At 47.2% G+C, this 24129-nt stretch overlaps 1 protein-coding gene and 1 long non-coding RNA gene across 2 annotated transcripts; one reads left to right on the top strand and one right to left on the bottom strand.

Annotated features, from left to right (window-relative positions):
- Positions 1 to 5672: 5672 nt before the first annotated feature.
- On the top strand, positions 5673 to 22554 carry GBX1 (gastrulation brain homeobox 1). Its single transcript, XM_036899685.2, has 2 exons — positions 5673 to 6708; positions 22001 to 22554. Exons 1-2 carry the CDS (start codon positions 6186 to 6188, stop codon positions 22552 to 22554), a joined length of 1077 nt encoding a protein of 358 aa, XP_036755580.1. The 5' UTR covers positions 5673 to 6185.
- On the bottom strand, positions 20911 to 22780 carry LOC130684326 (uncharacterized). The gene is made up of 3 exons (XR_008998582.1): positions 22681 to 22780; positions 22487 to 22599; positions 20911 to 21047 (listed from the first exon to the last, which is right to left on the bottom strand). It is a non-coding gene; the product is annotated as an uncharacterized LOC130684326 (long non-coding RNA).
- Positions 22781 to 24129: the final 1349 nt, after the last annotated feature.

Below are 24129 nucleotides of genomic sequence, written 5' to 3'. Positions count from 1 at the left end.
TTTGTCTGCACTGTTACAACTCAGGGTAGGCAGACTTACATGATCTCCCTGGATTTGCCCCACCGTACCAACAGCATCTTCCTTTCCCCTTTGGAATCCACCAGCTGTTGAGGGATCCTAGGCAGACCTCCCTCTCTGGCCCATGATGTGGAAGAATGGCCAGTAGGTGAGATAGTGTCAGAAAAGTCCTTTAAAAGACAGCCAGCCAGAGGATGGGAGAGGCTTGAATAGGGAATAGCCACTGCAGGAATGAGGCAGTGCAGACAGTGGGGCAGGACAGTAAAGGCAGCAGTGGGGTAGGGAGGAGAGGTGAGGACCAGGAAGGCCGACGGGAAGGTGGTGCATGGGTAGGTAAGCATGGTTCAGATGAGAGAGGAAGACTCCAGTTTAGAACAAAAGCAGTTATGCTGCTTGTCCTGTAAGTCAGCACCAGATTCACACCTAGTTGCTGCCTCTCTTTATCTGCGCCTTCCTTCAATTTAGCTTTGCTGCAGCAGGAGCTGAGCTGAGAGTTACATGCCCTGGGCTCCAGTGTTAGCTCTGCCAGTAAGTTATGGAATATAAGTCTCTTCCCTTCCCTGGGCTCAACTTTCTGCATCTGTGAAACAAGAGAGGGAGTCCCTGAGGGTCTTTGTAGTACCAGGATTTTAAGAATTCACAGGAGGCCCTAGCAGCCAGGAGCGGGCCTGCAACCACAGGAGGGAGGTGGAGTTGACCAGGGCTACAGAACAACCAATCAAGTGTACTGTGATCCATGACGTCAAGGGTAGCTGGGCAGGGTTCCCAGGGCGCGGGAGTGCGCACGCGCTGGAGCTCAGGACTTTCCCGCCGATTGAAGGGAGCCAGGCGGCGAAGGCGGGGCCTGGAGGGCGCGAGGCGGCGGGGGCGCGGCCGGGAGAACACGAAGCTCGGGAGAGCGTCCAAAGAGCCGCAGAGCAGATGCCGGGCGGAGGTGAGTGGGTGCGGGTTTGCACCTGGCCTCCAGGGCTTTGGGTGGGCTTCCAAGTGTGGGTTGCGGCGCAAGGACTAGGGACCGCCTGACAGGAGGGCCGGTGCCTGGAGGCCAGGCCGACTATCGGTTGGGGCCAACTGAGGCCTGGCTCCGCCGCTGTGGAGTCTCCAGGCCCGTCCAGACCCCAGAGGCTCACGGGGCGGTGGGGGGGGGCGGGGGGAGTGGGCACAGGTGACAAGGGGCGGGGGCCGGGAATCGGTTTCCACGAGGCCTGACCCCGTGGGAGTTCCGCCCACTGTCTGGGCCTCTCCCGGAGACCACCCTTCCGTCCCAGCTGGGGTTCCGCGGGGAACGCCCCGTTGTCCATTCGCTTGTTGAAAAGTGGATGGATGGTGGTGCTGATTACTAAGGTGGGGGAAGGATCAGAAGGTCAGTTTGGGAGCTTCTGAGTTGGAGCTGCCTATTAGACCTCTTAAAAGGGTGTGTTACAAGTCATTTGGATCTGTGAATTGAATTCAGGGATGAGGACAGGTCTGGGGACATACATGTGGGATCACTGGCATGCGAAAATGCTTAAAGTTCTGTTATGAAAGAATCCTGATTCTCAAGGGAATGACTTTTGGAAGAGAGTCCTGTGTGTGTATTTGGATGGAAATTCTATTTAATCCCATCCATGTTACTCATTTTGTGCTTCCTCAGTCCCAAGTTTCAGGCTAGATAAGCACTTGTGAATGAGACCTGTGCCTGCCCTTAGTTAATTTTCCATCTAGTCTGGGAAATAAGTGTGTGACTAGTTCAAATGCAAGAGGCAATGAAGTGAATGCAAAAGACATGTGGGAGCACAGGCTGAGGGCACGAGGAGGAGTTCGAACAATAGGGGTAGGGACCTGGAAAGACTTCACAGAAGGGGAGCACCTCTCCCAAAGTGATAAGAAGTGGGAAGGATTTCTAACCCTTTCTAAAGAGTACTGGAGCCTCTGCGGGCTGCCTTTTTAAGGAGGGAGTGGCTAAGGGAAGACAGGCAGTGTGGAGTGGACAATATGAGGGCCTGCTGCCCAACATCACACATTCTCCCTTTAGTGTTAGGAAGGTCTTTTCTGGGGCTAGACATCCAGCCACTCTTTCAAGTTAGGGAGCTTCCTCCCCAGCCCTCTGGCTGCGGGCCCCACGGGCCCAGAACCTCTCCCCGGTAATTGCTTTCCTTAATGTGTTTGCTCCAAACCAATTTCACGCCTCCGTGAGGACTCCGCCCTGCACTGGAGGCACGGACCTCCCCACCACCAACCATACCGCGTGTAACATGTGCACACACAAACCTAACGGCACACATTTAATATAAAACATACACAGGGTTCAAATACCTGGACACAAACATGTGAACCTACACGCGTGCGTGCTAGACTTTAACACTCTCGTGTACAATCCTCCCGCCAAACCAGAGCACTCACAATAAAGTGCCCAGCAGCGCCAACCGCGCTCGCCCTTGGACGGCTCACCTGGTCCTCTTCCGTTGCCCTCGGCGGGTCGGCTGGACTAACGCCAGGGGGCGCTGCAGTACTCCGCTCTCGCGGTGATGCAGTTGTGTCCTGCTGCCACCAGAGGGTGCCCGCGGTCAGGGCCCGAAGCTGACCACCGGGCGTGGGCTCTCTCCAGCCCAAGAGTGAGGCGGGGGTATTGATCTGTCGGCTTGAGCTTTAGAATACTTCGTTCGTTCTTAGCATTCTAGGTGCTTGTTTCCAGTCCATGGAGGGGAGGCCACATGATGGAGTCTGACATAGGCACAAGCAGAGGAAGTAGATTCAAAATTCCTCTGTAGGAACATTTCCCCAACAGGTGGAACAGTTAGAGTGGGACATGTGAGAGCATGTGCGCAATTAAATAATCACTTTTAGAATTCCATTTTAGACAATGAGGGGAGGTGCTTGCCCACAATGGGCCTTTTCAGGGATTCAGTAGGAGAACCACAGTTTTCTCTAGCTAAAGAAGGGAGCCAGCTCTGTTCAGATTGGTAGTGACAACTTCTTCTACTGATGGGAGGGTAAAAAAGTTTTTGGAGAGCCACTGATTTGGGGACCTCCATTCTTGACCATTCTGTTCTTCTTTGTCCATTTAGTGCAGGAAGAACTCATTTTGAAAGGTATTTCCTCATACTCACTTGATCTTTGCACTGGCTTTTTGATTAGGCAGAGCATATTAATTGCTGTCTCACAGATAAAGTCAGAGAGAGGCCAGGGTCACATGGCCCAGCGAAGGGTCAAAACAGGAACTTAACTCCAGGTCTTTTTATTCTAGCTAATGCTTTTTTCCATTTACCATGCAGCCTCAGTTCCATAGTCCATGAAAGGGCAGAGAAGGGAAATGGGCTGCTTCAGTTGCCATGTGTATGTGAGGGTATTTATCCTAGTTTAGCTACTGAATATCAAGGACTATGCAGAAGTCACACTCGATGACCCCAGTGTGGCAAGGGAACAGATTGAGGATATAAATGAATTATAAAAAAAATTATCTAACAAACATGCACTATAGCAAGGCAATACAAAATCCCTGGAGCCTCACAAAGTCCCAGTGGCCCACTGGGATTTAGTTGGCAACAGCTTTAAGCCTATACTCTGTTCCAGTTTGAGCAGAGAATTCCATTTTACTGAGTCTGGTTATGGGCAATATCTCTTGGCTTGAGCTAGGTGAATACATCTTCAAGATCAGAGGGTCTTTAACCTTGAGTCCTTGACAGTGCATGATCCCAACAGGGAGTGACAGGCTTATTAAGGTGGCCTTTTACTGGGGGAACTGGTGAGAGGGAAATGTTTCAATATATATCCTTTTGAGCTTTTGGAATTTTTTACTATGTGATTTTTATTACCTATGCAAAACAATGAATGCAATTATTTTTAAAAATGGCTCTTCCTTTATGCTTTATTTGATTGGTGGTGTTACTGCTTATACAGCCTTAATTGTAACCCAAAATTCCCTCAATAATGTATCAAGTCAATAAGCCTCTATCGCACATCGAGCACTGGGAGGCCATCAAACCGAGTAATGACCTCTCAAATTTTAAGTACAATACACTTTTAAAGTCTGGTCTTCCATGTTGGTACCATGAAGTGCTTGGCTAATTTAACAAAGGGTTCTGAAGGATATCTTTAGAAGGATGTAGGAGGATTATCTTAGTAATGTAGTAGTGAGTTGGGGATCCCAGACCTAAGTTAAGGTACCTCTTCTTTCTCCATGGTGACATCTTCCCACCAGACTCCTCTCTCAGAAGTTTCACCGAGTTTAACTAGAGCCCAAGATAGATCAGGACTGCATGGAAACCACACTCTTCTCCCTTTACCTCTCTGATGAATTGTCACTCAAGCCTAACCATAGAAAGTTCCCTTCTGGGGTCCCACTCTCCTGTGCCCCACTCTGGTAACAGTGTCTTTCAGAATGCTGATTTTTAATACATAAGCCTGACATTCGCAGTGTTCCCTAGGCTAACACAACACTCCTGAACAAATGTCAGACATCCAGAGTTCCCTCCTGCCCCGTTTTGAATTGGCTCAGAACCCTAAAACTCTTTGGCACAGGTTTTCCTCCTAACCTTAGCCAAATAACTTCCCCTCCGTAGACTGTGTCTTCTTAAACTTGCCTTAATTTTAGCTAGCTTGGCTCTCCTTGGCCCAACAGTTTCCCAGTGACCAGATGACCTTATTTTAGCTGGCTAGCTTGCTCCCTGTCCTTTGCACTCTTCTGTTGACTTGCCTGTCTTCAGTCTTTCTTGCCCACTGACCTGAGGCTTCTCTCAAGTGAAAGTGCCCACGACTTTTGCCTCTAGATTGACAACTATACGCTGGGACTCAGAAGGAGGGGGGAGAGTAAAAGGCGCCACCATTTCTGTGTGAGAATGGGGGAGGTGAACGGAGTCATCCACAATTAGTGGATAATTAGTGCTGCTGACCCTTGGGGCTCATCAGCACTCCTGGGGCCAGCCCCCAGCAATCAGCCAGGGCAGGTTGAGAGTGTCAGGCCTGGGAATGAATAGGGCTCATCAGCGGTGCTGGAGCCGGGGAGCCAATCAGGGAAATTAATAGCAGAAGAGAGGAAGAGCAAGCAAGGGAGGGAGACTGGGATAGACAGACAGACAAGAGATACAGGTGAAAAATGAGGAAAAAAGAGAAGACTGCAGACTGATACAGGGAATAAGTAGGAATAATTAAATAGGAGTGGGGATAGAAACAAGGGCAGGGAAGGGAAGAGTGGGAGGAAGAAAAAGCATGAAAAGGATGAAAGATGGAGAGGGAAAGAGGAACTGATAAGTACTGGGCATAGTGCGGGCACTAGGAAATTACCCAGAGGCCAGAGTGAGGGGCTGCAGGGGTCCGCGACGGCGGAGGGAAGGAGGAAGGAGGGAAGGGGCCGGTGCCAAGCGAAGAGAGACACCAGGGAGAGAGAGTGAATGGGGTCGGGAAGACACCGAGCAGGCGAAGAGCCCCAGTGTGAGCGGCCCCGAACCGCGCCCCCTGGCGGCGGAGCGCGCCCCCTGCCGTCCCTGCCTCGCCGCCCGAGAGGCCGTTGGGACTCGCTCCTGGGGCGGCCGAGGAGGGGGTTGCTGGGGGCGGGTTGCACACCCGGGGCAGGGTCTCTGTGGTCCGGCTCCACCGCCCAACTGCCCGGCCTTCCCCGTGCGCCCCCCTTGCCTGCCGTCGGGCCTGGTCCACGCCCGGTCCACCGCCAAGTCCGCACGCGGACTGGGCGGGCTAAGTTGGGGGCGGGCTGCGTGGAAGGAGGGGTACCGGCCCAGCAGCTGCCGTCGTCTTCTCATCGGCCGCAAACTTTCACAAAGCGGCGTGTCCGGCCTCATCAATCTCCATTAATAATAGTTGGTTGGGCCGCGGGGGGCGGGCGGGGGGTCTCGGGCCGGAGGGCCGGCCAGGCCGCTGGGAACGGGCTCTGCGGAGGGAGCGGGAGCCGGGCGCGGCGGCGGCGGGCGGAGGGAGGAAGTGAAGCGTAATTTGAGGAAGATGGATGAGTCCGGAGGGCGACACCCCCAGCCCGCCCGCCCGCCCGCCCCCTCCCTCCTTATGAGAGGGGGAGCGCGGCGCCGAAGCCACACTGCGCCGATCCCGCGCCCCGCCGCCACCTCGGCCCGGGAGCCAGGGAGCGAGCCCTGCGTGTCCGCGCGGGGCGCCCGAGCCGCGGGGCGCACGGCGGTGCCCGAGGGGAGGGCCCCGGGGCGGCCGCAGCTCCGGGCACGATGCAGAGAGCTGGAGGCGGGGGCGCCCCCGGGGGCAGCGGGGGGGGCAGCGGGGGGGGCCCGGGCACCGCTTTCTCCATCGACTCCCTCATCGGGCCGCCACCGCCTCGCTCTGGCCACTTGCTCTACACCGGCTACCCCATGTTCATGCCCTACCGGCCGCTCGTACTGCCGCAGGCACTGGCCCCCGCGCCGCTGCCTGCCGGCCTCCCGCCCCTCGCCCCGCTAGCCTCCTTTGCCGGCCGCCTTACCAACACCTTCTGTGCGGGGCTGGGCCAGGCCGTGCCCTCGATGGTGGCACTGACCACCGCACTGCCCAGTTTCGCGGAGCCGCCCGACGCCTTCTATGCGCCCCCGGAGCTCGCTGCTGCCGCCGCCGCCGCCCGGAACAACCCTGAGCCGGGCGGCCGACGCCCGGAGGGCGCGCTGGAAGCCGAGGAGCTGCTGCCTGCTCGGGAGAAAGTGGCAGAGCCCCCTCCGCCCCCGCCTTCGCACTTCTCAGAGACTTTCCCAAGTCTGCCGGGTAAGTGCTGGGGCCGACCGGGGCGCCGGGCGGGAGGCCCATTCACCTGGAAATCCCAGACAGCAGCCTGCTCAGAATCTTGGCACCACCTGCCTGGAGCCCTGGAATCCCAGACCCCCAGATGACGGGTTCTGGGAACCACCTCTAATTCCACTCCAAACGTGGCACCTCTAGATCCCAGAACCGCAGGCCTGCTCTGCCTCCAGAGTGCCTGAAGCCTCACCAGGCTTCCCAGTGCTCTCTTCCAAATTAGCGCCTTTCCTCCCAGCATTCTAGTCCTCAAGCCTCGGCTCCCACGGATCCTTTGCAGAATCCCTTCATTTTTCTCCACTGCAGGGATAGAGACCTGAAAGTGTGGGATTCTTGGGAATACCAGCAAAACCCCAGGGTGAGGGTACCTTTGGGCAACTGTCAGTTCAGTAAGGGGAGGGTATGTTCTGGCTTCGGAGAAGATTGTATTGACCTTAAATGCACTGTGCATGCAGGGCAAAGGGAGGGCCTTAAAGTGGTAGTGACCATCTTGGTGACCTGTCTTTGCCTTAGTAGTAGAGGTCACTTCTAAATTGGCAGATACAGAGCTAATACTTAAAGGACCAAGTCGGGGGCCTATGGAAACATATGCTAGCAAGGGGCCTAGCACCTGCTGGACCAGGGCTGCCTGGGAGGCCAAGAGAGAGACTAAGAGCTGGGTTGGGTGTGGCCCAAAGGTGTGGAGCTGAGAATCCAGCTGATTCTGGAACCAGTGAGATTTAGCTAAGAGGCAATTCAGGAATCTTGGATCATCCGGGGGAGGATGCCCTCTCAATAGAGGCAGGGTGTTTTAAACTGAAACCTGCTTTAGAATCAATCTGCTTAGAGCCCTACTGGCTTCCCTTTTGATCCTTAACCCCTAAAAGCTAAAAAAGCTTTTTCTTATCCAGGGGTACATCCAGGTGTGCAGTGATCCAGAGCTTGTACAATTTGATGGCCCTATATAAGAAAAACGGGTGCATGCGAGTGGGGGGTTCCTGAAGCTTCAGCTTCTTTAGCATCAGGGTGAATCTGCCTCTGTGTAACCATTTGTCTCAGCCAGCTTGGCAGTGGGGAGCGACCCCAGGAGCCAGGGGGCTGACTCTAGCAGAGACAGAAAGGAGGTCCTAGTGTTCTTTTGTCCTTTGCCAGGAGAGGGTAATTCCTGATAGGTTTCTGGGCTCTTCCTTGAAATTGTCCAGAGGTCTAATCATTCTTCCAGACCCCAAGAGTTGCTGCTATAGGGCCTGTCTTCCTCTTCTTTTCCCTTTTAGCCCTGGGCATTTGACTCTGGGGATTCAGTTTTTGGGGGGTTTTTTTTTGTACCTGTTTTGACCAGGTACCTAGAGGATCCAGTGTCTGAAGTCTAAGCAGCAACTCCTAAGGGGGATGAAAAGGAAATGATAGAGCAGCAACTGGAAGATGGGAGAAGTCCAGAAGCTAAAAGGGCCCGGAGAGGGAGGGGGCGAGCAGCTGGCAGGATGAATGGGGAAAAAGAGGATCAGTAGGATTTTCAGAATAGGATAGTCCTAAGGCAGAAAAGAGCAAGGCAGGCCATCAGAGGCTCTGGAGGCAGTAGGAGCTGGAGGAAGAACCAGACACTTGAGAAGATGAGCTGAGGGGGAGGAAAGAGACAGATACGCATAGTGGAGGGAACTGAGGGGAGAATGTGACCAAACATGGGGCACAAGCGACTTGTCCTACTCTCTCAGGCTCCCCTTAGTTCTTATTTTGACCCATTTGTATAATGGAATCTCTTTTCTGAAGCAGATAGAGTATTGGCTATAAAACTAGACATTGAAAGACACAGAGGGAGAGAGAGAAGAAGGGAAAGAGAGAAAGAGAGGAATAAGTAGAGGAAAAGAACAGAAGGGAATGATTGAGGAAAGAATAGAGAAAAGAGCCCACAAATGCACTGTACACCTGGATCATCCGATAGTCTGAGAAAGAAAAGGGCTGTCTTTCGGAAGAGTTATGTGCAAGGGATTTCTAGCCTGGGCTGCGTGAACAGGGAACAGTATCTCTGGACCAGAACTGTGTGTGTATGTGGAAGAGTTCTGTCTTGAGAGGATTGGGAGGTAACCATAAATACACTAGAGGCAAACAGGGAAGAGTTTCAACAGTAGGAGTTATTTTTTTTAAAGGTTTTTAATCTTGGGAGTTATGAGAAACCATAATTTATATATATAGATGATGAAGGAAAGATCTTCATCATCAGAAAAAAATGTTGGAAACAAAAAGAAGAGACTTGTGTTGTTCTTGGAATAAAGACAGGACTTTTTTTTTTTTTTTGCTAAGAATGATGGGAAGGGGATCTTGCAGAGGAAGAATTTTGAGAGGTGTGGAGTGAAGGTAATCACTCCTGTTGGGAAGGGCTAAACATAACAGGTTTATAGTGGGGCTTCTGGAGCAGAGTAGTGAGGAGAGATTTCAGAAGAAATATCTGAAAAGAATAATGAGTGGCATGTCTTTATCTGCAGCTGTCACTTCTTATCGCTCTCAGTACAAACTCTCCCAACCCTTCCTTGCCATGCCACTCATGTCAATCTGCCCAGTCTTGATTTTTTCCCCCCTAAAATAGTTAAGAAAAGGAAATTCCAGAAATGTTAGACATAAAATCAATTTGGGAGTGATGACACATGGCCCATGCTGGAAATGGTGGGAAAACGAATATTCCATTTTTGGAATTGTATTAGAGTATTTAGCATGAAATAAGAGAGTTCTCTGCTCAAATAGTGGGATTGAAACCTCAACTTCAGAAGAGTTTGGAGAAAGAATGTTATCTTTAAAGTAACAGAGGAATTGCTGTCCTAATGAGAATGTGTGACATTGGTCCGAAATTATTAACTTACATTTGTTTACAATTCCTAGCCCTTTTAAATGAAATTATAGTGAAAATAGGCCATTTTGGAGAATGATGGGGAAGTTTTTTTTGTTGGGAATTAGAAGGTCTATTTCTTTTTAATTTTGCTGAGAGTTAAAACAAATACCACCCTACTAAAATTGATGATGAAGGAAACAGAACTTTATTATGATTAGATTGCAGGTGTAGAAGCTATATTAGCAGACAAAAAGAAATACTATGTAGAGAAATTATGGGATAGACAAGGTATTGAGATTGGTAGATGGAAAATAATTCTAGTTTTGGAATGTCGGGAGCAATGGGGATAGTTGGGGAAGGTGTCTTAGTAGAAGTGATAAAAGATAAGAGAATTTTGAATTAGGGGAAATTTAAAAGTATGAATCAACAGAAGAGCCCAGTGTTAGGGCTGTCTAGCAAGCCATTTATGTAATTTAAAATTTTTTATTAGCCACATTAAAAAAGTAAAAAGATACAGTTGAAATGAATTTTAGTAATGTTTTACTTAAACCAGTATGTCCAAATATTATTTCAGGAATAGTCAATATAAAAATTTTTAATAAAATATTTTACATCTTCTTTTCATATTGAGTCTTTGAAATACAATGTGTATTTTTTACCCTTCCAGTACATCTCAATTCAGACTGGCCATATTTTAGGTGGTCAATAGCCTCATGTGGCCAGTGGTGACCATATTCAACATAAAAGCTCTAGAGAGTTGAAGAACAGACTTATGTGAAACTGTTGGGGGCCACAGAGCTTTGAATTGGGGTGGACAGTGAAGTCCTCCATGTATTAGGAACAATGGAAAGAAGAGAGCGGTAAGATCTAAATGACAGGAAAAAGAATTCTGAAAGGGCAGTGATGACCTTGCTGTGTGTGAAGGTGCATGTGAGCTCTGACTGAGAGTAATCGAAGCTAACTTGAAGGTGTGGTGCAAATACACATCACAGAAACGACAGGTGAAGATGATACTATACGCGGGTGCTAGGGAGATGATGAAAAGAGCTGTCTGTTTGGAAAAATGAAAACTTTAAATTGGGGGTGGCTAGAGCAGTTCAGGGAGGAGAGGGTTGGAGTGACTGAAAATAAGTACTTAAGAATTGTGTGGGATGGTTGATATTCCATATATTACTGTTGGATGGGTGATAAAAATAAAGTGAGCATGTTGAAGAAAAAATATTTGTAGTTGAGATGATGTAGACAAGAAAATATAAGGGACAAATCTGGGAGCTGGCAGTGTGGTGAACATTATTTTTAAAAACTGAATGGAAAAATATTTGCTAATTTATGAATAGAGATTGGCAGTAATAATGAAAATCATGCAAGGAGACTAGGAAAACTGCCTAGAAGCACGATATTTGTCCTGATTGCCATAAGCTAAGCACTTGATTATAGTGAAATGACCATCAATTAATTTCTGAATAGGTATCCATTATGGCTGTCAAAATATATTTACTCATGAGAGAACAACAGGAAATGATAATGTGACATGGAATCAGAGACTTCTGTTAGAAACAGGAGAAATATTTTTTTTTTTGGCAGTGAGGGAGACCTGGAGTATGTTTTCCTGGAAAGGTTTAGGAAGAACATACAGTGAGTGACTACTCCACTGACATTTATAGAAAAGCAAATGTTACACTAACTGAATATAATTGAAGGAACATTTATTTAGGAGTCATGACACATGGGTTCAGTTCTCAACTTGGTCACTCATTAGCTGTTGTGACTTGCATTGGCAAGTTGTTTAGTTCAGTTCAGGGAACATTTATTGTGTATCTATTATGGGCTTAGGATGAGAAAATCAAAGCCTTATAACTTCTCTAGGGTTCAGTTTCCTCATCTGTAATATAAAAGCTTTGATTGAGATGATGTTTAATGTTCCTTTCAATTCCATAGACTACAAGGCATTTTTTTTTTCTAGCCTCAGTGTTTGGCATTCTTATCATGGACTCCACAGGTCTCTTCTGAGGGTGTCTGTTGATGATGGGTGGGAAAAAAAATTAGAGCTAAAATTTGGCACTTCCTTTGATTATGAATGTCGGCCAGAAACCATAGTAGCTTCAGCAGTACCTGAGATTTTTGTCATCAATAGAAGTCACAGACATTTTATTTTAAATGTGTAGTCTTCAGGCATCTTGTTTAATGAATTAATAAAGAAACATATATGATTATATCACAAATTAATTTCTAAATATTTGATAACTGTATTTTTATATAATTGGTTTCTAATATAATCCTGTGTGTTTTATATTATATACTAAAAGCAATTCTGAGAAGGAAGAGGTTCATAAGTTTTATCAGACTGCCAAGGAAGTTTCGGCACAAAAAGGGTTAAAAAACCTTGGTTGAGAGAGAGAGATCTCAGAAATGACAAGAGGGAAATTCTACTGGGAAGACTGGGATGGGAGACTGAGATGCCTTGTAGCATAGTGAAGGTAACAATTGGGAGGGCTGGACGACAGAAGGCACCTTTGCAGTGGCATATGTAACTATGGTGATACAGATTATAGATGATTAGGAGGATAGTTCTAATGCTCAGAGTGATGGGCCTGAATGGTCTATACTGGGAATAATGGGAATGAAGCAGTAATTGGAATAATGAGGGGGAAATATTTTAATTGGAAAGGAGGAGGAACATAATATGAGCAAAGTGCTTTTGCATTGAGAATAATTTTACAATGGGAAGCTGTAAAGCAAGAATTTTATGCTGGAAGTAGTGGGAAAATAAGGATCTTGGTGGTAAAACTGGGTATTAGGAAATAGAAATGAAAGAAGTAATGGAATAGATATACAAAAAGAGAGAAAAGTAAATAGGAAGGATGAGAAGGGAAGAGTTTGGTGGGAGAGAACTTTTATCCAGAAGGAATGGGGAAATGCCCCATGCTGGGGTAGGAGAGAAGAAATCCTGTCTCTAACCAGTGAAAAGTCCAGAGCTCTATGGGGCGGGCGGGGGTGGGGGATGCCCACTGCTGCAGTGCTAATGATAGTGAAAGAAAAGAGGTAGGGGGTTTTCATTGGGAATATGATCATGCTGGGAGAAAGTTATCTGCTTAGAGTAATGCGGAAGAAATATTGGTGTGCTAATTGGAAGAAAGAGGGCTAGGGAGAAACAGTGCTTGTATTTGGTGTGCTGGGAGAGTAACCTGCACAAGCTGAATTAAGTTGTGGCAGGAAGAGACAGCACTGTGCCTCAAGCAGTCATGAAGCAGTGTCTTCATTCCCTTCCTATCCTAGAAGGGAGAGGAATAATCTTCAAATGATGAAATGACAAACCTGTACAGGAAGGAAGGGGGCTGCAGAGACTAAGGTTATGAGGAAAAAGCACTGTGTCAAAAATGAGGATGACAGAAACAGAAAGATACTTCTCAACTGGGGGTAATGGGAGATGGATTTCTTGACTGTGAATTGTGGAGGAAATGGCACTACAGTAGAAGTAATCAAGAAGATGGAACTCTGTACTAGGAGCAGGGGGAAGAGAAGTGACCCAGAGGTGCCCAGAAGGAGAGAGGAAGATGAAGCTATGCGGGAGTGAGAGTGAGAAGAGCTTTGCGCTGGGTGGATGATAACTATTCTACAAATCATGCATAGGTACTAGAAGGATGTACCTGAGTGGTCTTGGCAACATCACACCTCTCTGTCTTAGCTTCCTCATCAGTAAAATTAGGGGTGTGAGTTAAGTGATCTCTAAGGTCACTTCCAGCTCCTTAATTGTTTTTATCTATAAGGATACCTTTATTAGTGAATTATTTCCTTAACAAAAAAAGGGCATCCTTTTTGAGGGGGAAATTCTATGCTTTTCAGTGCTGAGCTGTCATGGTAACTGACCAGAAGGAGGCAGGCTAGGATATATACATCTTGAGATGAAACCAGGGCTGGGCTTTAGGATAGAAAAGCTTTGTCATCTGGGATAGGGGAGGGGCTACTTGATTTGTGGTTGTTCACAGCCGTCATACTAAATGAAAGACAGAAACATGTTATAAAACTGGGAGTAGATCTAATCTAGGCCAAAACGATTGGATCAATTGTGACCGACTTTACTGGGTGAGGGGGAAGCAGTGCTCATCAGGGAGTGAGAAAAAGAAAAGCTGTGTTGGGGAATCAGTTCCTGGCTTTCCATATCATTTCTGGGTCGGATACAGTATTTATGATAGGATAACATTAGAATTCAGTCTCTTTTCATTCAGTGTCAACAAAGGGATGTGTAACACAGAGAAACAGCATGGGCTTTGGGTACAGATCGTGGCACCACCCTTTCTTTGTGATCTGCAGCAAAGTACTAACCTCTGAAGTGTCAGTTTCCTCACCAGTAAAATAAGGGCAAGAATACTTAGCTCACAGAGCTAAGGATTAAATGAGAAGATATTTGTCCAGCATCCTGATGTAACAAGTGTGCGAGAAATGATTGGTATTGTCTTTGTTGGAACTGGATGGGGAGCTTTGCTGGGAATTAAGTTGGGAAAGACTGCTTTACTAAGGAATTGTGTGGGATAGTTGACACTGTCTGTACTGATAAGGGTAAATATTTCTGGGAGTGATGATAGAAATAGCACCATATTTTGAGAATGGTTTATATCAGGAATATCAGGAGAGAACATTGTATGAATCTAGTAAGGGTAGAGTTCCAAGTTTTTCTTTGGTTCCTTCTCCCCCCTTTCAGTTTTCCTGCTACATTTTGACATCCTCTGGCTGCCCAAGGCTGCCCAAGCCCTTCTGCCATGTCCTACTGGCGCCTGTTCTTCCTTCTCCATTAAAAAAAAAAAAAATCCCTCTTCCTTTTCCTTCATCAGAATTCTGATTCCCTCTTATGTCTGATCTCCCCTTGATATTAGGAGCCACTGGATTAAAATAATTCACACTCAGATGGATTAAGGAGATTTTTTTAAAGCCCAAATGAATTTCAAACTGGTAGAATTCTCAGTGCATTATTATGAATAATTTCAGGTAATGTGGTAAAATTATTTTGGACAGGAAAGTTGTGGGAGTGAGGGGGAGTGGCTTGCTTTCCCTGGAGTCATGAGATTTTGTTCATTCCTAGTTACGGCATCATATGTAGTCAGAACTCTTTGGGTTGCTAGTGACAGCAGCTCAAATCTAGTTTAAGATAAAATGGACATGCATTGATTCACATGACTGTGAAGTAGAGGAGTGGATCCAGCGATGCAGACATTGTGTGTTGTTAGGTCTTTTTTCTTGCTCTCAACCTGGCTCCCTGCCCAGTCTTTGCCTCATTCTCTCCTTCAGACAGGTAAGGGAGGGCACAAAAAAGCAGCTCTAAATTTTTATAATCCCAGGTTGGGAACCCAGTGGATTCTAGCATATATAAAATCCTAGGATGACTGATCATCTAGCTTGAGTCAAGTCCCCAGGGAGATGGGATGTTAGGTTGGTCAGTTCCAGGTCATGTGCCTATGGGATCATGCAGGTGAAATCTGACTGACAGTCCCTGCACTGGGTTGTTAACAGGGGTGCTGCTGGTGGGTAAAAGGAGGAAGGGCTGTTGGGCAGACAAAAGCAAACCCCAAACAGATGTGTACTTCAACTAGAAAGAAGGAAAGAGTGTACCCTTAACTCCCTTTCAGTATTAGGGAGGATAGCCTTCTCCCTGGCTAGGTCGGCAGTCCTGGGAGAGAAAGAAGAGAGACTGGGAGTGAAGCTCTGAGGAGAACTCTAATGAGGAAGGTTGAAAGAATTGAAGATAGGTAGGTAAATTTCTATTCTTCAGTGAGGCTGATTGCAGTCCAAGAAAGAGCTTGTACTTGAGGGATGAGGGAGACAGCTGTAAACTAGAAGCTAGAGGAAAACTGATATTAAAACAAAACTGTTTCCATAGTTTGGTAAATTATTTTTTAAATGAGAAAATACATTTCTAAATAAAAGGAATGCTCATTAGTAACATTACATCAGACAAACCATAAAGACAGAAAAAATATGAGAAAGATCTGGCAGGAATTTTGTCTTGGGGAATGATGAGAAAAATAGGGTGTTTGTTAAAGGACAAAGGTGAAATTTGGTGAGTGAAGCCTCTCTGGTGGCAATTCCAAAACACTCTCTGAGAATGTTAAGGGAAGGTACTCATGATTAGGCTAGAGCTCTAAAGTGGCAAGTGAAAGGGATGAGGTCTAAACTCGAACCTGATTTGATAGGTAGGTTGTTTATCTGATGAGGCATCTAGAGAGAGGGCTCTTACTGTAAGTGGGAGGGGAGGAGAAGACATGTTACTGGAAAGGATAGAAAGAGCATTGATAGGAGATTCGGGAGACCAAGATTGGAGACATGGCTCTGTCTCCAGCTATGTGACTTAGAAAACTCACTTAATCCTTCTGAAACTTCAGTTTTTTCACCTGAAAATAAGGTTACTAACCTCCTGTTACTACTAATAATAGGTCTTCTCTACTTCAGTGAGTTGCTTGAAGATAATAAGTGTAAAAGTGTTTTGGAATGTCAAAGGTCCTACAAGGTGCTCTTGGCAATGACGATGTTAATATGCCACTAAAGGAGCTCTGAACTTGGAGTGGCTGGGAAATTGCCCTGAGCTTGTGAAGGTGGGAGGGGCTGTGGGTGACAATGGTGTAGAGAAAATATACATGTTGATTTGGAGTAAAGAATGTGAGGAGTCATGGGAAGAGGGGAGAGAGAAAGTGAAAATTAAATTTCCGTATTGTACCTAAAATTTTAGGAAGGTATAGTAGCAAATGAGGGTGTAAAATTAAAGGGGATGAGTGAAAAAAATTCAAAGTGAGCTTGTTGCTATAAATGATGGAGAAAAGTACTGTCTCTGAAAAGAAGGGAGAAATAATTCTCTTCAGGGCATTGTGATGAAATGAGGAATTAGAAATGAGAGTGGTGGCAAACATCTCTTTTTTGAGGGCTGACCTGGGTTTCTTCCCACCTTTTACCCCCCCACACACGCACATTGATTCGGTGTTCAGGAAGCTGAATGGTCAGCTGGGGACAATCAGGAGGAGGCCCGCTGTCCTGAGTGTGGTGGGGGAGTTTGAGAGTGGTCACTTTTGAAGTATAGGGAAGAGAAGTCAGAGCTGAGTGTCATGGGGGCGAGACTTCTTTCAGTGAATGATAAAGACTGTTGATTTATGTAGGTTAGAACAGAGTAGGGTGGATGAAGGACAGCACAGGGGCTCTGTGAGTTCCCATCACCTGGGGTCAAAAGTGGTTCTCCACTCCCTGGGCGGTTTTCCTCACCATGATCCAGGCGCACCACCTTAGTGACCATAGCTGCAGACTGTCTCTCTAGATTGTTCAAGCCTGGTGCTATTTATGCTTTCTACTGGACAAAACCTACCATGGATTTCTGGACCGTTGATTTCTTCCCCAGCCTGACCTGACCCATTCCTAAGGTGGAGTGTCCCTGTGTCTCTGGTGCTGCCTCCCTTCCTCTGGGAAGGAAGGCCCCATGCAAGTACGTCCCTGCAACTTGAGTGCTGCTCTCTGGAGTGGGAATCCGGCCCCTGGCACGGACTTTACAAGTAATTATGGTTCAAACCTTGTGATTTCCAGTTCTTAGGATAATAGCATCCACCAGAAGAATCCACATGAAGTCTGGATGTTTCCTAGTAACCAGTCTGCCCCACAATCATTCCCTCTGGATAGACACCAAACTGTTCACAGACTCTATCGAGGCTTACCCATGGGGAACAAGATGAAAACTCATTATACTCTGTATTACCAGTAATATCATTTTCATACACAAAGGACAGGACCTGTCTGTTTGGCCTACCTACCTTGCAGAGTCAAATTGTTTCCAATTTAAAAATTTTCCTTTTGCTGAAATTATTCTCACCAGAATCACTTCTTGTGTAAGATTTTCAATGAAGTTTTGTTGTTCAAGTTTTTTGTTCTTAACAAATTATAGCATCTGCAATTAGAAATTTACTTTATGGACATTATCTCTACCAAGTCCAATTATCCAAATCAAATTTTGCAAATAGAAATTTTATCACAAAATTTGCTTCTGTCAGTTTTTAGTCAATAACACATTTTTCTACGAGCAATTTTTGTTTGGTTTGGTTATACTTACCACCTTAATAGTCATTATAAATTAGATAAAATAGCCTGCCTTTACTTCTTAGCTAATTCATGAGAAAATGGTAAGCGGTTTCAGAACTGCTATACTGTGAAGGACTCGGCTGCTTACTGTATTGCTCATCCAAGTCTTCTGAATATGTCCTGTCACTCTGGGTGCTGTGTTTAGGTGCTGTGTTAGTTGGCGGAGCAAAGAACAGGCGGCTGGGCCAAGATGCTTTGCTTTGCTCCAAATGCATTGGTGTTTTGAAAAGAGGCGGGGCATTTTAATTTAAACGGCTTTCTGGTCTTTACTCTTTGATTTTTTTCCTGTCTTTTCTCTCTCCCTTCTCTGAAGGTTTCAGCCTTTTCAGTTTCTCTGACTCATCATTTAATTCTCCTGCGCCGGTGTCCACCCCACATCTCTCTCGCCCCATTCCTCTCTCTGCCAGCTTCGGCCTTTCCATTCTCCCACTCTTTCTGGTCTCTCTCACTGTCCCAGACCCTCTCCTCTGAGGCATGGAGCTGTATTTTCCCTTCTCGGTTGCTTTCTTCTACTGCCCCACCCCCACCTCCTTCCAAGAGTCCCTTATTTGAGCCCTCAGTGTCATAACTCTAAAGGCTCAGAGAGAAACTTGTGCCCCTTCTGCTCAGCATCTCTCTGGGACCAAGGAACCAAGAGAAGTTGTGAACTGGTGCTCCTTATATGGCTTTAAAAGCAGCCCTGAGGGTGGCCCGCTCACGTGGGCTTGACTTTATGGAATCTGTCTGAAGACAGAGGGATGGATGATGTGATCTCAGGAGGGCCCCGCCAGAGTAAGGAGCCTGGAAGCCTCATTCTCACGCATCAATTTATATTTGTTGGACACCCCCTGGGTACTTGGAGCTGTACTAAATGATTTCATCCTTTAAGCCCTGAAATCCAGGTTCTGCCTTTTTAGCAGCTGTTTAAAATACTGTAATATTGGGCTGAGTTTTTACAAACTTTTGTTATTCTATTGTTTACTATAAACCATGTTTTTAAAATTAAAAGTTAGAGGATTAGTAATGACATTGGTGACTGTCCTTCATTTCTTTTAGCATAAAATCCTATAGATTCCCATGGCATACAGAGTCCTCTCCAGCTAGTGTGAGATCAGAGGACATCCTGAGAAGTGGGTAGTATAATATTCATGGGGTCTATGTCTTATAGGCACTGGAGCTGGAAAGGGTGGGGTTGTGGGGACAGAGATGGAGAGAAAAAATGTGTGTGTGAGAAAGTGCTTGGGAATAGTTTCTTTCATTTAATCAAATATTTATTAAGTGCCTACTCTATGCAGGTAATTTTCTAGATGCTGAAGACACAGCAGCGAAAAAATATACTAAAAATCCCTACATCATGAAGCCTATATTCTAGTAGGAAGAAACAGCCAATAAAATAAATGAATAAAGTTGGTGACATATACTATATATTTTAAAATTAAGGTATCATTGATATACAGTCTTATGAAGGTGTCACAAGAAAAACAATGTGGTTACTACATGCACCCTTATTATCGAGTCCCCCCCATGCCCCATTCGGTCCCTGTCCATCAGTGTAGTAAGATGCCACAGATCCACTATGTGTCTTCTCTGAGCTGCACTGTCTTCCCCACGACCCCATACACACTCATGTACTATATTAAAGCAACAAATAAAACAGAGAAGGGAGGTAAGGAGTACTGGGAGTTTTAATTTTAAAAGGATGATCAGGGAAGGACTCATTGATAAAGTGAAGACCTGAAGGAGATAGGGAACGAGCTGGTGCAAAAATCTACTCCCAATAGAATGATCTCAAGGAGGGGCAGAGAACAGAGATGGGAAGCACAGGAGCAGGGAAACCAGTTTAGAGAAAATGTCGATGAGCTAGGTGAAGATAATGGTGGCTTGGACTAATGGGATGCTGAGGAGATGGTGAGAGGGGGTCAGGCTCTGGGTAGATTTTAAAGGCAGCACTATCAGGATTTGCTGGTGGATTGGGCACGGGTTATGAGAGAGGAGAGTGAAGGTTTGATTTGAATAACAGGGAGGATGGTGTTACCATTAACTGAGATGTGAATTTTCATGGGTACAGATGGGGACAAGCCAGTTTGGGGGAAAGATGGGGAATTCAACTTGGAACACATTAAGTTTGGGTTCTGTGGAAGTGGAAAATAGTGTGGGGAAGAGCTCTTAATGAAATGAAGGAGGAAACCAAAGATGTGAATATTGCAGAAAGCAAAATGTATTTGCCTAGGAATGAGATGAGGGAGAAAGCATGGGTGATGAGAGGTGAGTATTGTGAAGGATGCATTTTCTGTGGACAGTATATTTAGACAGTACATGAAGCTGGGCACTAGCAAAGCCTGGGCAAGCTGTTAAAGAGAGAATGAAGACAACTTACTGGTAGGAAGCAGTGAATGAGAGTAGCACAGGGAGGCTCGGTGAGCCTAAACTAGGGCTCACGTGGGTTTTGAGAAGGGTAGATAAAGAATGGAGCACTCAGGAAAAAAAGGCTGGGTCCATGGGACAAAAATGCCCTTGAGGTGTGAATAAGCTAAGTAGAGGGAGGGAGGTGATCTGGACATGGAGAATTCTGGTCTCTAAGGAGAATGTAAACCTGGCTCTTGAAAAAGAACAGGTGTAGATTTCATCAGTGAGGGGAAAGGACAATTCTGTTGATGGGGAAGGGGGTTGATAGTTACTGGGCTGATCCTGGAGGCCCTGTGAAGTTCCTTCTGACAGGTGGTAAGGGGTTAGAGAAGACTGTCAGGTAAGCTCTGGGTACTGGAAGGTGCTCTAGCCACATATGCACACCTTGTTTTCTTACAGAGCACTTCACCATTCCCTAAAGCTATTTTACTTTAGGTTATATTCTCAACCTCGGAGTGGGCTCATAGGTGCACGTGTGATCTGTGGCAAATACAGACAGATACACTCCTACATTTACGTAGCCCTCCCCCCTTTACACAGTGAACTCTGTTGGTAAAGAACTGACTGTGCATTTACAGATTATCCATTTTCTCTTGTTTCTTTCCTATTGGTTAGTTTTCTTTTGGCTTTTTGTTGTTTCACTGCTTATTGGTCCTTTGGGCAGAAAACAAGGGAGTTTGTAAACCCCAAACACTGAAAACATTTATAACTCATTATTAGCAGTTCTGGCAACACCATCAGTGGATAAGAAAATTAAAACCAATGGTTGAATTACATTTTAGAATTATGTACTGATTAAAATGTTTACATAGTTGCAATTACAAATAATCAAGAATCTATTAAGTGAGTCAAAATTTATTTTTTACCATTTTCCTCTCTGTATTCTCTCTTGCTGCACTTCTGTTTCTTCCTCGTCCTTCTCCCATATTCCCTCCAGTTCTCACAGCTGACATCAAGCTCAGGGTCCTCAGGATTCTGAACTGGAGCAGAAAGCAGCTGTTTGTGCTGCTCACGCAACCTCGGGAGGGAGGAAAGGTGGGAAAGAGATGATGTCATTTTAAAATCAAGGAGGAAAGAAGTATTGAAAGATGATGAGGGGGGCTAAGTAGCTGGGAGAAAAATCTGGCCACAGATACAATGGCTTGTGTCTGGGGGAGCTTCCCGTCCTGGGCTGGATGGTCTGGGTGAGGAGAACTGGGGACGGGGCGTTAAGGAAGCCCTCTGACTCCCGCCTACTTTAATCAGATCTCTTGGACCTGGATTTGGGAGGATGAAGATGGCAAATCTGATGACTCTCAAGTTTCCATCTGGAAATGAGAGTCTAGGATTCTAAATGTAGGGAAGAGGGACAAAGGGGAGATGGAATAGGTGTTAACACATAGGTTTTCCCATTGGGCCAGGTGAGGATTCCTAGGAAAAGAGCAGAGGCCTGCTGTCGTGATCTCCCCTCTATCCTGCGGGACTAAATCCTCTCACATTGCTCACTCCTGCCTTCTGTGACTGAAGGGCTCCTAAGCCGGGTCCCACATCGCTTGCTTCTGGGTCCTGAGGTTGTGGGGTCTGGATTTGGGGCTGGTGAATGAGTGCAGAACCCTCTGTCTGGCTCTGGAGAAAGCTGAGACGGTAGTGGGTAGGGAGAACGAGGTCGGATGGGGGGAAAGTTGAGGGGTCACGGTCCTGGAGATGGTGTTCTTTGATATACACGTATTGCTTTCCCACTTTGCCATAATGAAATCTGTGCTGGTTAATACCTTTCTTCCCGTTTGTCTTCCCTGAACCTCTTCCCCCACCATCCCCCGACCCTGCCCTGGATGTGCCATCCTTGTGCCCCCACCTCCCCACCTCATCTCCACGGCTGGTCTTCCTGCTGTGGTTCTGCCCATGCCTGGCCATGGTCCCGTGTGCCTCCTCCAACCTGTCTGCCTTCCCTTGCTCTCTCCCTCCCTGTCCGTTGGTTCTCACTCCCCACAGCAGAGGGGAAAGTGTACAGCTCAGATGAGGAGAAGCTGGAGGCACCGGCAGGAGACCCGGCAGGCAGCGAACAGGAGGAAGAGGGCTCAGGCGGGGACAGCGAGGACGACGGTTTCTTGGACAGTTCTGCGGGGGGCCCTGGGGCTCTCCTGGGACCTAAACCGAAGCTTAAGGGAAGCCTGGGGACTGGAGCTGAGGAGGGGGCACCAGTGGCAGCAGGAGTCACAGCTCCTGGGGGCAAAAGCCGAAGGCGACGTACAGCATTTACCAGCGAGCAGCTTTTGGAGTTGGAGAAGGAGTTTCATTGCAAGAAATACCTGAGCTTGACAGAGCGCTCCCAGATCGCCCACGCTCTCAAGCTCAGTGAGGTGCAGGTCAAGATCTGGTTTCAGAACCGGCGGGCCAAGTGGAAGCGCATCAAAGCTGGCAACGTGAGCAGCCGCTCTGGGGAGCCCGTAAGAAACCCGAAGATCGTTGTGCCCATACCTGTGCACGTCAACAGGTTTGCCGTGAGGAGCCAGCACCAACAAATGGAACAGGGCGCCCGGCCCTGAAGGGGCTCCCGAGGACCTTGGGAGGCGGAGGATCCGTTCCTGAGCCTGTTGGGAGACTGCATTAGGGTTCTGCGGGCCAGAGGGGCTGTGACCCTGCCCGGGAGGGGCTCAGGCGGGGCCAGCTACCTCAGTGTAGGTGCTGTAGGGGCAACCTGAGACGGAGCCTCTGCCACAGATCCTCAGGCCTGGGGCCTCCAGGGTTGGAGGGCTTGGTTCTCACCGCTAAGGAGCTGTTGGGACTGACGGGGACTCTGGGGGAGGGGCGGGTTCTAAAATGCCTGGGGCCTGAAACGTTCCTGGCTAATGACCTGAATCACTAATGACAGGGGTGGGAGGAATCCGAGTGAGGCCTAGCCAAGCTGATCAAGCTCCTTATTTATTTTGTGTAAAGTTTGTACATATGGAGCTATCTGCCTGTCTGTCTGCACCCTTCAGAGGGATTGGAGGAAGTTCTGCGTTTCCTCCGTCTTCAGCCAGAGTTCAGCCCTACCTTACTGCCTTGGGGCGGGTACCACCTTGCCTGCCTATAGTGCAAGGACATGCAAAGGACCGGAATAGGACTGTCACTAGCCTCCTAAGAAACGTCAGCACTCTGTCCCTTCCCATGTGACCTACCTCCGCCTCTGTCCTTTCCCACTCCGGGCTCTCCGCTGCTCGCCCCTCTAGACTTCACGCTCTTATTGTGGCGCTTCTTTTCTCTTTACCCAATAAACAGGTAAGCTTCCTCATCTCTGTGCCCTCTTTGCACGAGTTGGCAGATGGGCTAGAGGATTTGCTCCCTTTTGTAGTTTGAGGGGAAATGAAGTACTTGACCCTAGTTCAGCTGGGGTATATCTAGGCCCTGTGTAACCAGACACATGTTACCAGTCCTGTCACTGATTAGAACAGGCTGGGGGCTCACCCCTCTCATGTATGAGCTCATTAATCTTTTTCTACAGAGAGGACACAGTAGCTTAGCCCATCTCTGCCACCCTTTGTTATTCCAGACATGAGGGCCTGGAGTTAAAAGACTCATTTCCAGTTCTGTTTTTGCAGCATTAATTGTGGCCTCTCCTCCCCATTGCACCATTTATAAAGCTTGAGATTATCAAATCCTCTTCTATTATAAAATGAGATCTCTTGAGAAGGCCCACTGCAAACTGGATAAGGCAGGAATCAATCTGTGATGGTTCTAGAAGGGTGTGGACTGTGGGGGAAACTATGGAAATAGGCATCAAAGGCTTTGGGGTTGGAATTCTATGAGCAAATTAAGGAACAGCATCAGTAGACAAAGTAAACATAGGGAGTCGAGGCTTCAGGGAACTTGGGAGAGACACAGTATAGTGAGAGGGAAACAAGACAAATCAAAACTGCCATTTCCCCCCATCATAGAAAGGCTATACTCTCCTGTATGGACCATGCAGCAGGGTTGAGCAGACACTGGGAATAAGGGTTATTACAGAAGCCAGCTGCAGTTGGGACCATGGTAAACAGGCTTCTTGGGAAGAAACTTGACCTGCACTGATTTGGGAGGAGAGCTAGAGTAGGGAAGACAGCCACAAAGAAGAAAACAGGCTGTGAGTGAGGTCTGAAAAC

Source organism: Manis pentadactyla, chromosome 7, assembly GCF_030020395.1.
Source record: "Manis pentadactyla isolate mManPen7 chromosome 7, mManPen7.hap1, whole genome shotgun sequence".
Taxonomy (NCBI): Eukaryota; Metazoa; Chordata; class Mammalia; order Pholidota; family Manidae; genus Manis; species Manis pentadactyla.
This window is presented reverse-complemented; position numbering and strand designations above follow the sequence as displayed.

Bases quoted from the DNA above. Each gene is read 5' to 3' on its own strand.
- GBX1 (XM_036899685.2), top strand. From the start codon at position 6,186: ATGCAGAGAGCTGGAGGCGGGGGCGCCCCCGGGGGCAGCGGGGGGGGC. The intron at 6,709-22,000 runs GTAAGTGCTGGG...CACTCCCCACAG, and splicing joins GACTTTCCCAAGTCTGCCGG to CAGAGGGGAAAGTGTACAGC.